The 12,882-nt window shown below is 34.6% G+C and overlaps 1 protein-coding gene across 4 annotated transcripts in view; it reads right to left on the minus strand.

The window, feature by feature from the left end:
• Positions 1-2,903: 2,903 nt before the first annotated feature.
• LOC108729524 (Centrosomal protein 135kDa) overlaps positions 2,904-12,882 on the minus strand; it is a 56,991-nt gene continuing 47,012 nt past the window's right edge. For 2 of the 4 annotated variants that reach the window (XM_018458702.1, XM_018458689.1), the window contains 7 exons: positions 5,122-5,401; positions 4,867-5,064; positions 4,474-4,650; positions 4,185-4,387; positions 3,821-3,952; positions 3,591-3,698; positions 3,165-3,512 (listed from right to left, as the gene is read on the minus strand). In XM_018458702.1, coding sequence (XP_018314204.1) covers positions 3,299-3,512; positions 3,591-3,698; positions 3,821-3,952; positions 4,185-4,387; positions 4,474-4,650; positions 4,867-5,064; positions 5,122-5,401 — 1,312 coding nt within the window. In that variant the 3' untranslated portion in view covers positions 3,165-3,298. Of the gene's footprint in view, positions 3,038-3,164; positions 3,513-3,590; positions 3,699-3,820; positions 3,953-4,184; positions 4,388-4,473; positions 4,651-4,866; positions 5,065-5,121; positions 5,402-12,882 lie in introns of those variants that run through there. The other 2 variants (XM_018458695.1, XM_018458708.1) reach the window with 2 other exon arrangements.

Consider the following 12,882-nt stretch of genomic DNA (forward strand, 5'->3'; position numbering starts at 1 on the left):
CGGGAGCGTGTAGGGAATCCATAAAATAAGAAAAGTTCTTTAAAGATATACGTTTTTGCTTCGTTTCAGAGAAAATCGCAAAAAAAAAGAAAAAAGACAAAATATAATTTACGGAATATTACATCATATATGCGACAGCATTTTTCACACATGAAAAAATCAAATTGTTCGTGAAAGTAGAGATGAAATCTAGTACCAACATGCGTTTCATTTGGCGATATCAAATCATTTGCGTTTTTTGTGCAAGTTTGAAGTTTAGAGAAGATTATTTCGTTTATTTATTTCCACGTAAAATTGATTGATTTCGAAAATTATATATTTCCACATAAAATTGGATGAGAAAATGATCAAATTAAAGCGATTGGAATAGAACAAAATGGTGAAAAAATGCATTTTAATTGAAAATCACTTAAATTTTTCCTTTTTTGGCCTTTCTCTATGATTTTCTTTGTGAATATTAATGAGAAAATGTATTTTGCATGACTTCATTTAAATGCAACATTTATTACTTGTTTTTCTTACCAGATAAAGGAAATTAAATTTAAAGTTATTGAAGTTAATTTAAATTTTAAAATTAAAAAATTGATTAATTGAATGTACAAAAAAACAAATTATTTCGTGAAAAAACATGAACGTTTGCTTTGGCATTTATACTGATCTTATTTGTCGCGTCAAATCGATCAGCAGTATTTACTAAGTATGTGGCGAGTCTTTTCCTTTGAAGCGTTGTTCGATAGCAATATCTTGATGAAAACTCTCGCCGTGATTGTCACTAAAATCGCCCAAGTTGGACTTATGGAAAGAAATTCAAATGATTTTGCAAAAAGAGTGGATTTTCAACGACATATTGACTCCTATTTTACAAAATGCAGCAATCATTTCGGCTACAATTTCTTTATGCTGTTCTTATAAAAAAAATTGTAAAAATAATAATCACGCTACAGCTTTCCATGATTCGTAAGCTTCAATTGAATCGCGGCTTTATACGCAGCTAACTTCAAGGGAAATACGCGCGCGCGTTAGGACCGCTTTTATAGAAAGATCGAAAATTTTGAGCAATTTTCATGTTTTCACCATTTTGTTTTGTTTCAATCGCTTTAATTTTATTTTTTCATTTAGACTAATTTCATATATGTATAAAATATATAATTTTCAAACAATCGCAAAATTTCATCTTGCATCGTGGCCGTAATAGCCTCTTCAAATGTACATAAAATTTCAAATGTACGTAAAAAATGTAAATGATTTGATATCGTGGAACGACACACGCCTGTATTATATTTTATCTCTACTTTTGCGAACAATTTGAGTTTTCTATGTGTGTTTTTCTATGTGTGAAGAAAAAAAATTATTTTTGTCGCACAGCGTTATTGTTTTCAAAGTGGAATATTATTGTTTTCGTGTACGACTTCAACGATAACGCATCAGAGGCAATGCCGAGAGTATGTGCAGACCGATTTTCAGACAGAAGTCATTACGTTGATTTTCAATAGGCTAACTTTTAGCGTTTTTGGCTCGACCGGGTTTATATCAACTTGGATTGAATTAATGACGTTTTGTGCTCTCCTATTGATAAAGTCAGCATGTAATGTCAGCCAATAGCAAAGCATTAATCCAATCCAGGTTGGTGCAAACCCGATCGGACCAAAAACGCTATTTGACATATACACATATGTGTAAGCTGCTTTCCATTTACACACAAGTGAGACTGAGTCTGAAGTGAACCGAGTATTTCATACTCAGATTAATGACATTATAACATTGCTTACTTTGGTAAAAAGTTATCATATGGACATATGACAACACAGGTTCATAATCTCACTTTTAAAATGAATTTATGAGACTTACTAAAGCATACAATCTCGATCTTGTGCAGATTATAGATAAAAACTCAGTTGAATCTCACAGAGTGTGCAAAAGGAATGCTCATTCAACTGAGTTATGACGTCACAAGTGAGAATTATCTGAATCAGTGCAAATGGAAAGCAACTATTGTGAGTCACAGAAAGGTTGCAACACTTTTTTCAATGAGTTTCAGAACTCATTGTCAGCCTTGCTCGTAGAGTGATTGGACGTAACTGGTTAGATTTATAAGTAAGAACAAATCGCTTCGATGAGCATTGTATTCTGAAACCTATCGAAAAAAAGTATTGTAACCTTTCAGTGACCCACTGTATACAATCTTGTTTATACCTACTATCACAAAATCGTTTTTTTATTTCTCGAAAGTCTTGATCTCTTGACGACATTATTTATTAATTTTCTATTCTATCAATTTTAGATAGAAGAACCATATTAATATACTATATACAAGGTGTTTGGTAATTCTGCCGACGACGCTCGTGGACAGGTAAGTGAACTAAACTGAGTCGATAAGTCCTTTACGATTTTACATTTTTCGCCATAGTTAACGAGATATTAATTTTTAAAGATCGTCGAATAGCACGGCTATCGCCAAATACAAGCGTGCGGCGAGATAGGACCGTCTACCATCGTAAGATACTAGGAGACACGCGAGGAGTTGTTTACCCATGCGGCCTTGGTGGCTTGGTAATACATGCGAAACAAACATCTTACGTTGGACGGGTCATATCAAGCTGCGTGTTTGCATTTGGCGGTAGAACGGGTGGATACGCACTTATTTGGCAAGCTTTAGAAATTAATTATCTCGTTAATTATTGCGAAAATTGCAAAATGGTATACTTTTCGATTCAGTTTAGTCCATTCTACTTGCTCACGAGCGTTGTCGATAGAATTACCAGACACTATGTACATATTGCAATCATCCACATACATTTACACGATCATTAAGAGATATTTGATGTTTTTCTTAATGTATAATTATAATCTAAGTCATGTTACCAAGACTTAATATATTAAATCAATTTGCGTATTTGCTCTGCTCTACTAATATATATTATTATCATTATTCCCTTCTTGTTGCAAAATGTTTATAGATCAAGAGACATTATGCATAATGTATTATATCACTACATTTAAATCTACATTGAAACTGTCTGGCGATGAATTTAGTGACCTGCAAAAGTAAAACAGAAAAGATAAGTGTCAGTCGCGCGAAACATACACAATTTATTATTTTCTCGCATCAAAAAGATGATCGTTGTAAACGATAAAATTCATATATTATTTCCTACAAATGTGTGTGTATATATACGTGAATAGCGCAAAAATCATCTTGGAAATGCTAAAGGTTCTTATAAAAGCCCGGAAAGCGTTTTTGAAACATTATTAACTAGGTATTTACACACTTCCCCCGTTAAGGAAATTTCTAGAGTTTTTATCTGTCACCGGTAGACTTGCGTTGCGAGGAGAACGTGCTGGGACATGGCACGAAATCGGCGGAGGAGATACATTTTTCAAAGGAGGAACACCGACACTCGAGCAAAAACGATATAGGTCGATCGTGACTTGTCAGTCCCACCTGGCTAGGATCGCGCACGCATGCGTATTTGGGAATCACGGTGTACGGTTTTCTCAGCCAATCTACTTGCCTAACGGAAATCGTAATTAGCTAATTAATATCAATTATAATCTATTTTTTGAGCGCGTCGCAGTCACTCCCGCTCTACCTGAACGTGGAGGCGATACCATCGCCATTAGGGGTCCTAATATCCGATTGAGTCGTGCAATCTTGGAATGATTTTTGTTGAGGGAGAATAGTGGATTCTTCAGAATGTCTAAATTTTTGAATGATCATGATAGGCAATATCCAACAAAACGAGAGAAAGTATAAAGCGGATAATTTGATGGAAATGAAATAAACTTGTGGTCATCGAACATTTTTTTAGTGATAGAATACCTGCGACTTTCTTCCTCCTTTCTTGCACGGTCAAACCTCTCATTGGTAACTTGCCTACGGAGCTCACTGATCTGTTTGCTGTATTCCGCTGCTTGATTCTGATACTGTCTAAGCTCCGCAGATTCTGATGATCTATAATCATAAGATGTAAACATATGATAATATAAAAATAATAGAGACGATATGGCTACGTTTACACGTGCATTTAGGCCGCGGCTTATACAATAGACATCCTTGTTTATCCTGTATATTAAACAAAGACACCTATCGTATAGATCGCGGACTAAGCGCACGGTGTAAATGTACGTAGCCTATATGCACGCGCACACACACACACATAGTATGTACGAATAATGAGACATACAGTTTACTTTGAAGTTCGGAAACTTTCTGCTTTAATCTAGAGACTTCATTTTGCAGCTCTTGATTGGTAGTCTGCGCATTAATGGACTCCTGTCTCGCTTGGTTCAGAAGAGTTTCCAGCCGTTCCACAGTCACGCGATCTCTAGTAATTTGATCTTGAACAATGCTCTGCTCGGCTTGCAGTCTTAATAATTGCGCCTCGTACTGTATGTGAAACAACAAGGCGATAAACAAACTGAAGCGACGCGTAAAAAGTAGAAATGTATGGAATAGAGAGTAAGTAACTTTACATGCGCTTTCATGGTGTCCTTATCACCAAGTTGCTCCATAAGCGTATCCTTTTGTTGGTCCAACTTAACACATAAGTCCCTGACTGCCATTAAATCGGCTTCGACTCGATGTTTCTGTTCAATTTGTTGCTGCAGCTGCATCTCTATACTGGCAACGCTTTGCGTCAGACTGCTTATCTAAAGAAATCATTATATGCATGAGAATGATGAGATATTCACATCTCGAAAATTTATCGTATTGTTCAGATCCTGATTTAAATTAAATTATTTTCAGCTGAATATGTATATTGCAATGTAGAATAAGATGTCGTAATAAGATGTCGTAATGAGTGAAAATACCAATACAATTCTTTATGTGTTTTCCTTGCATTAACTATAAAGAGACCGAAATACCTGAGTCTCGTAACCCTTTATCAAACAGTCCCTGTCCGCTAATTGACGCTCAAGATCAAGTATCTGATGCCTCGCGGTTTGAAGAGCACCTCTAGCCTCCGCCGCCTCAGACTCCAAACTGTGATTGTTGTTCTCCAAAACCGTCGCCTCTAAGCTGAGGCTTCGGAAATGGTTCAACATTTCCGTTCTCTCATTCTCCTAGAAAGATTGAGGTAAATAAGCGAATGTTATTAATAAGATTCCTTCTGGATATACCTTCCGATTTAAGAGCTCCTCAGCACGACGGACCTCACTGACATAGGTCTGCAATTGTCTCTTCAAGTCATAGCACTCGGCACGCGAAGTTTCCAGCTCGCGTTGCATGTTTCGCATCTCGCAGGTCAACGCCGCCAGATCGTCCTGCAGTTTCCGATTCTCGTGAATCGCGTTCTCGCGGTCTACCGACGCGGCTTCGAACTGCCGCTGTACCGACTCCATCTCCAGCTGCAACGACCTGAGCTGACGTTCCTGCTCCGCGCTTTGATCGATACATATTCTACAATAATATCATTGCATGTTCAAGAGCATAGAAAAATTAAATATTAAATTTAGAAAATAATTTAGGCTCTAATGAATTAAATCAAATAGAAACAGAAATAGCCTATGAGAGGCATCACAAAGTTGATGTGTGATCAAATTTTTTATTACAAAGGAATATAGTAATGACAAACGTTTTAACTCTCAATTAGAGTCCTCATCAGTGTACACAATAATTATTTATATCTAATTAATGATTGAATTGCAGTCAACAAATTTTAAAATATAATTAGCACGATGTGATTACATACACGCATTAATAAAGTGTCTAAGCTTATCTAATTGAATCATCTCTTGTATAAAAGATTTACGTAAGAATCCAAATCGAATTCCATAAATTTCCTGATAATTAATTCATTGTGTTCGTTCTTGTATTATGTAATAAAATAAAAATAAAACTTACATGAAATCACGATATTGAGGATAGATTCATCAGTGTCAACAAGTCGCAGTCTTAAGATCTTGTGAGAGAGAGCGTGATGACAACATGTGTAAACAATAAATTGTCTAAGATCAAAGAAGAGGAAGCATCATGTCTTCATAAATAAATTTGAATATAACTGAGCTAATGATTCCGTTTCTGTTTGTCGATTTAAAATGCGTAGATTAGACAAGCTTAAACATTTTATCAATGCGTGTATGTAATCACATCGTGCCAATTATATTTTAAGGAATTGGTGCATTTTAAGCGATTTGGAGAGCACGCAGGGATTGTGTTCACTTTTTTCTTACTCAATTTTAATTGCTGAATTCGAAAATCGTAGTTAAAGTTGTCCTAAAAAAAATCCGGGAAATATTTTTTTTTCATATTTTGAATTATAAGTTAACTTCAAATGCTTATAAGTAAAAAACCATTTTACTTTTATAGCCTCTACTATTATTTCTGGATTCTTTTGAACATTCTAAAACGAAAATCCTAATACGAAAATATCGAGGCCATAATATTAGGTTGGTGCAAAAAAAATGTCGGTTTTTCTGTATTGTTATTAGGAGCAGTCGTAAACTTCGTTAAAAAATGGACGAAATTTGAATTTAAAAAAAGAGTTTTAAAGAGCTTCAAATTCCAAAAATTATCAAACTCACATAAACTCAAAAAATACAGTGACCTTTCGAAAGTAGCGATTTCAAGCTCTCTCTCTCTCTCTCTCTCTCTCTCTCTCTCTAAAACTCTTTTTTTAAATTCAAATTTCGTCCATTTTTTAACGAAGTTACGACTGCTCCTAATAGCAATACAGAAAAACCGACACTTTTTTTGCACCAACCTAATAGTTTTCGAATTTTACATACTATTTTTAACCAATTATAATTTAAAAACTATTGTAGTCTCAACAATTTTGTATTAGGATTTTCGTCTCAAAATTACCTCAAAAATACGTTCTTAAGAGGAAATGTGGTAGTTGTGAGACACCCTGTTTATACAGGGTGTCCGGAAAATCGCCCGCAATACTTCAGGAAGTGATTCGGAACCCAAAAAGAAGGAAAAAAGTTACATAAACATAGGTCTGGAAATAAACCGTTAAAAAATTGTAATTTAAATAAAAAGAAAAATAAAAAAGGATTCCAAGCGGACTATGCCTCCACGTGTGTGCATTCTGGTAAACATCAAAATAGTTCGAAATGTAGTTATTATATTTATATTAAAATACTATGAAATAAATTATGATTGTTGATTATAAAAATAACAATTTTTTTAACATAAAAGTGATTATAACTCGAAAATAACTTATTTACGGACCTATGTTTATATAGCTTTTTTTCCTTCTTTTGAGTCCCAAATCACTTCCCGAAATATTACGAGCGATTTTTCGGATATATAGGGTAGGCCATTTTAATCAATACATGCGAATATCTCGTCAGGTAAGCAAGATAGTGAAAAATGTTTCAGACCAAAGTATGGCTTTGTATATATTGTGTATTGTATGGCTTTGAGGGGGACATAAGATGGTGTCATTAGTTTGACCTTGAATAGTTACTTGAAGGTCACTTGAAGGTCACGTGAAGATCACCTTCAATTTCTTAAATGGAAACCCTTATTTTTCATTGAATATTCTTGTAGCTTACGTCAAGAGCTTTCCAAAACACTAATAAAATATTTTTTCATCAAGTACTTTTTTAGTTATGATGCTCGAAAGTTACAATACCTCCGGCATTTAGCATTATCCAAGGTGTCTGACCGATAGCTAAAACCTCTTAAATGTTGTTTAAGATGAACTAGATAACATTTGTTAAGATCAAGGCCATTGGAGGTTGTTCCTCTTATTTTCATTTTTACACTAAAAATTCATTTCTACGTAAAAATGAAAATAAGAGGTCTAACCTCCATTGACCTTTATCTTGACAAATGTCATCCAGGTCATGATCCTGAACAACATTCAAAAGGTTTTATCCGTCGATCGGACACCTTGGTTAATGCTAATACCGGCAGTGTTGTAACTTTGAAGTCCTATAACTCGCAAAGTACTTTTAATAAAAAAATATTTTATTATAATATTAATATTTTATCATATTGTGAAAAGCTCTCGAGGTAAGCTACAAGAATATGCAATGAAAAATGAGGGGCTCCTTCAGTGACCTAGCCCTGACTTTAACAACGCCGCCCAAGGTACCTTTAGGTACCTATTGGTCAAACCAATAGTACCATCTTACCTTCCCCTCGAAGTAAAAAAAAAACTTTTGTCTAAAGCATTTTCCCCTAAAATGCACTGTTTAAGAGATATTTGAGATGATCGATTAAAATGGAATACCCTGTAAATATGTATATTTACATATTTACATTTTACATACACAGGATAGACCATTTTAATCAATACACTTGTATATCTCGAAAGGGAGAAGCTTTTTCAAAATATCTTTCAGACAAAAGTTTTATGGTTTTAAGGGGGAAAGAAGATGGTGACCTTAGTTGACTTTAAGAAAACGTCCTTAAGGTCAGATCAAGGTTGCATGAAGTTTTTTTGAATGAAATCCTCCATTTTTTTATTGCACACTCTTGTAGCTTATTTCAAGAGCTTTCCAAGACGCTATAATAAAATATTTTTTCGTTAAGTGCATTTCGAGTTATGAATTTGAAAGTTACGGTACTGCCGGTATTTGCATTGTCTAAGGTGACTGACGACTAAAACCTTTTGAATGTTGCTCAAAGTCATGATCTTGATATCATATGTTAGAGTCAAGGCTATTGGAAGTTATTTCTCTTATTTTCATTTTTGCACTAAAAATTCATTTTAGAATTTTTTCTTGCAATGTTGCAAAGAAACCGCTCAATGCGGTTGTTTTGGGACACCGTCTATATAGTATTTCGCTTTATAAACGCTCTACAATAATAGCCTTCATTACAAAATTTTATTTATTCTATAGTACACAAGTAAAAGTTGCGATTTTAATAATAATTGATTTTTATAAAAACAAGAATTGAAAAGAGAAATTCGCAGATATGGTTCAAGAAAGTGATAAAATTAACCGTTGCTTTCTTCTGTTTAAAATGTAAAAAAAAAATATTTCCCGGATACCAGAATAATTTTAACTTAATATAATTTTACTTAATAATTTTACGATTTTCGAATTCAGCAAGTAAAATTGAGTAAGAAAAAAATATGAACAACGATACCTGCATGCTTCCCAAATTGCTTAAAATGCACCAATTCCTTTATTGATTGTGATTCAATCATTAATTAGATATAGACAATTATTGTACACTGATGGGAACTCTAATCAAGAGTTGAAACGTTTGTCGTTACTGTATTCCTTCATAATAAAAGATTTGATCACACGTCAATCTTGTGGTGGCTCTTATAGGCTATTTTTATTTCTATTTGAAAAATTAAATATCTAGTAGATTTAGAAAAATAATAAATTATTGTTTAATTATATTATAATTGTTCTAAAATGATTTGTATATACAGAAAGAACGGTTTTGCAGAAGTATCCAAAAATTTCGCCTTATATATAGGTCAACACAGATTTGAAAATTTTATTGGATTATCAAAATAATTACGTGAGATGCTTAAGTTGGTTGCTAAAATGTCAAAATTTTTTGTAGCATTGCTCATCATATTTGAATTTCCTACATAATTATTTTGAGAGTTCGATAGATATATAGTTTATATTACACTGATTTGAGTGTCCTTTAGATATGTAGAGGAGAGTATCCTGAATGATTCCCAATAAAAATTAAATGGGGAATTGGTTTAGAAAATAGAATAAATTAAAGTTTCATAATATGTAAGGGATGGTATTAAAGTCTGCAGCACGCGATACTTGTAATGCTTGTTTTCCTGCTGGATTCCTAGCTGGATTAGAATCTTTCCATCGTTGGCTGCGGTACTGACAGTGTCAGCATCGTAGCCAATACGGTGGCAAGAATTTATTCTAACTAGCAATCCAGCAAGAAAACAAACATCGCGTGCTGCCGGCTTAATATAAGAGGTATATTGAGAGTGAAATGAGATCACTCCTCCCCTTGTCTAAGGGCGTACTTTCCACGCAAAACGAGGTCCACCCTCCTGTTTACGGGGTGAAACAGATCTATGACTGTGCGTGCGTGCGTGCGTGCGTGCGTGCGTGCGTGTCATATGGGTCTTCAAACATACAAACTTTACTTTTTATATCTCATATACCAATGTCCTCTACATTATGTAACTTTAATTCACTATTACGTATCTCCTAAACCAATGCCGTTCTCCATTTAATTTTTGTGGAGAATCATTCAGAATACTCTTCCCTACAACGTAACTAAATGGCACTCAAATCGGTGAGGTGTAACCTGAACTGCATATTTATCGATAGTTGAACAGAATTATTTTCAAATCTGTATTTAACTCAATTTTTAGTTATTTTAGCAAAATCATTCTTTTCGCGTATTTAATATAATCTAGCTTGTATAATCTTCTATTGTGATTTCATGCAACAATGTTTGATCCGTCTGAGATCGTTTACGAATCAGGTGTTCATTCCTAGCGCAAGATACGTTTCCGAAAGGGGTCAAGGGCGGCACGAACGAATTAGGCGTTCGTTATTTTCCAACTTACACATCTCTTTCGAAATGAGGTACTTACGTGATTGGATTTTCGTATTATTATTTGTACAGATTCGATTTCTCAATGCTTGTAACTCCTTAATAAATCGTCGAAAGTGAAACTACAGACGAAATATCGATCTATTCATGCATATGCCACGTTTATGAATTAGCTGACATATACAAATGACATTGAACTGAATAACGACATTAAATATTGTAAATGAAATTTTCTCGGAAGAACTAGATAAGAGATCTGCAGCTTTCATCACGGAAAACGTTGACGCATGTCAATTGAAAGTCAATCATTCCTGACTTTCGACGAGCTAACGAGCGGAAACAAATCACGAATCGATGAAACTTGAGCTCCAAGTCAAAGTCTCACGGAGGGAGACAAACGTGTGGACCATCGATCAACGATCATCCACACCGATTACGCGCGGTGCGGTTTGCGTAATCGCGAGACCAACGTGGCGCGTGCGAAAAATATCCGGAAGCCGAACGACTTTCTCTCGCCTCTGTTGCCGTTCTTCTCAGCAGCAGCAGCCACGGAAGATCTGATCTGAGCATGAAAGTGAAAACTAATTCCGTCACGCGAATCGAAGGAAGCATTTTCCGTGGGGCAGTGACAACCTTCTAACCAACGTTTCGACTCGAAAGAAAAACTATTTTTTATATTGCCTACTGTTGAATATTAACTGTTAATGACATCTGGCAAATTCGCATCAGCAAAATTTCCAATTTGTAGGTAGCTTGAGAAAATTGATTTTGCTTAACACGCAGTTTTGAATGAATAACATTTGGTTTTTCGAAAATTCAATATTACCAATCGATTGGTTAGAAAATTTTATATTTACAAACATAGGTTTTATTTTAACTTCGCTTTTTATCTTTCAAAAGATTAGAGAGATGTGTTCGGAGAGACGTTATTAGCGCTATTCGTGTCATTCTATGTTTTAAGTCTAATAAACAATGAAGATGAGATGACAAAAATAGCGCTAATAGTCTCCCCGAATTGCACCATAGATATAAAATGTTAAAAATGCCTGGTGCAAATTTGCTACCAGCTGTTCTTTATGGATGCTCAATAGGGACGTATCCTTCATAGATTAATAAGCTAAAATGAATGCATTTCACATTAGAAAAAAGAATGCTAATTTTAATAATCAATGATAATAAAATGTTAATATTATTAGGCATCAAAATCCATTTTGATCAAATAAGATCTTCACTTCTTTGCTTATTTATGTTACTAACATCAGTCGATTTTTCATTTATTATTATTTAAAACTGAGTACAGGTTTTGATAGAATTTTTAGAGGTAAATATCAGAGAAGTGAGAAAAAATGAAAACCGTTATCGCGCTAATGTCTTCAACTGACCGGGAAATTTCTCATTACCTCGATAATACTGAGAGAAATGCTGTGGACTCCATAATCAATTTTCTCATAGTTTAATTCCGTGCGTATCTTTAGCGATTTGTCCGTTATGCCTCAGGACGGATTACACTATTCACAAAAAAATTTTTTTTCAATTACTTTGGACCAGATTACATATCTCTTACAGATTTTTGGAAAATGATGCCGCAAACAAAAAAATTCTAACACATCAAATTTCCAAGATAATTGAGGTTTAATATGTAAAAAATGGTTTTTTTAGTGATATTTAATATTTTTTTTATAAAGAAAGTTAACGTTAGCTTGAAATTTCGATCAGAAGTGATAAATGTATTGCCTATCCCCTCTAAAATGCATTTTTTTTATTTCAATATCTTACTTTTTAACCACGTTATGAAGGATTAAAGATAGGAATTATTTCGAATATGGGAAGTCCTGTGCTGAAGTGATACCTCCGTATGGGTAACACTAAAATTACTTCAAACGAACAACGACGCGCATAAACACACACACACACACACACACACACGCACACACACACACACGCACACACGCACACACGCACACACGCACACACGCACACACGCACACACGCACACACGCACACACGCACACACGCACACACACACACAGAGAGAGGGGGGGGGAGTTGTTTTATAAAAAAGATATGTAGTTGCATATTACAAATTGTATATCTTTTTTAAAGCAACTATGTATTTCCATTACACCAGTGGATTAGCCTCATAATTCTGTGCATAAAAGTGTTAAGGTACAGTTATCAAAATGTGATCTTAAAAAATTAATCGGCATAGGTACACGTATGACTCTGCCGGCTGTCGCGTCTGTGAAGTTAGCACCCCAACATTGAAATTCCATAATTCCAATTAGAGTTCCCGTTTCCTTTTGTCGAGACGAAGAGTTCTCCATAATTTGTAACAAGAGTTCCGCTTAATAACTATTTCTAAATAATTTTTAAAAAATAGGGTGCTAACTTCGGTAAATGTTCCGATTAGGGGACCCCCCCCCCAA

Source organism: Mycetomoellerius zeteki, unplaced genomic scaffold (assembly GCF_001594055.1).
Source record: "Mycetomoellerius zeteki isolate Tzet28-1 unplaced genomic scaffold, Tzet1.0 scaffold117, whole genome shotgun sequence".
In the NCBI taxonomy this organism is placed as follows: Eukaryota; Metazoa; Arthropoda; class Insecta; order Hymenoptera; family Formicidae; genus Mycetomoellerius; species Mycetomoellerius zeteki.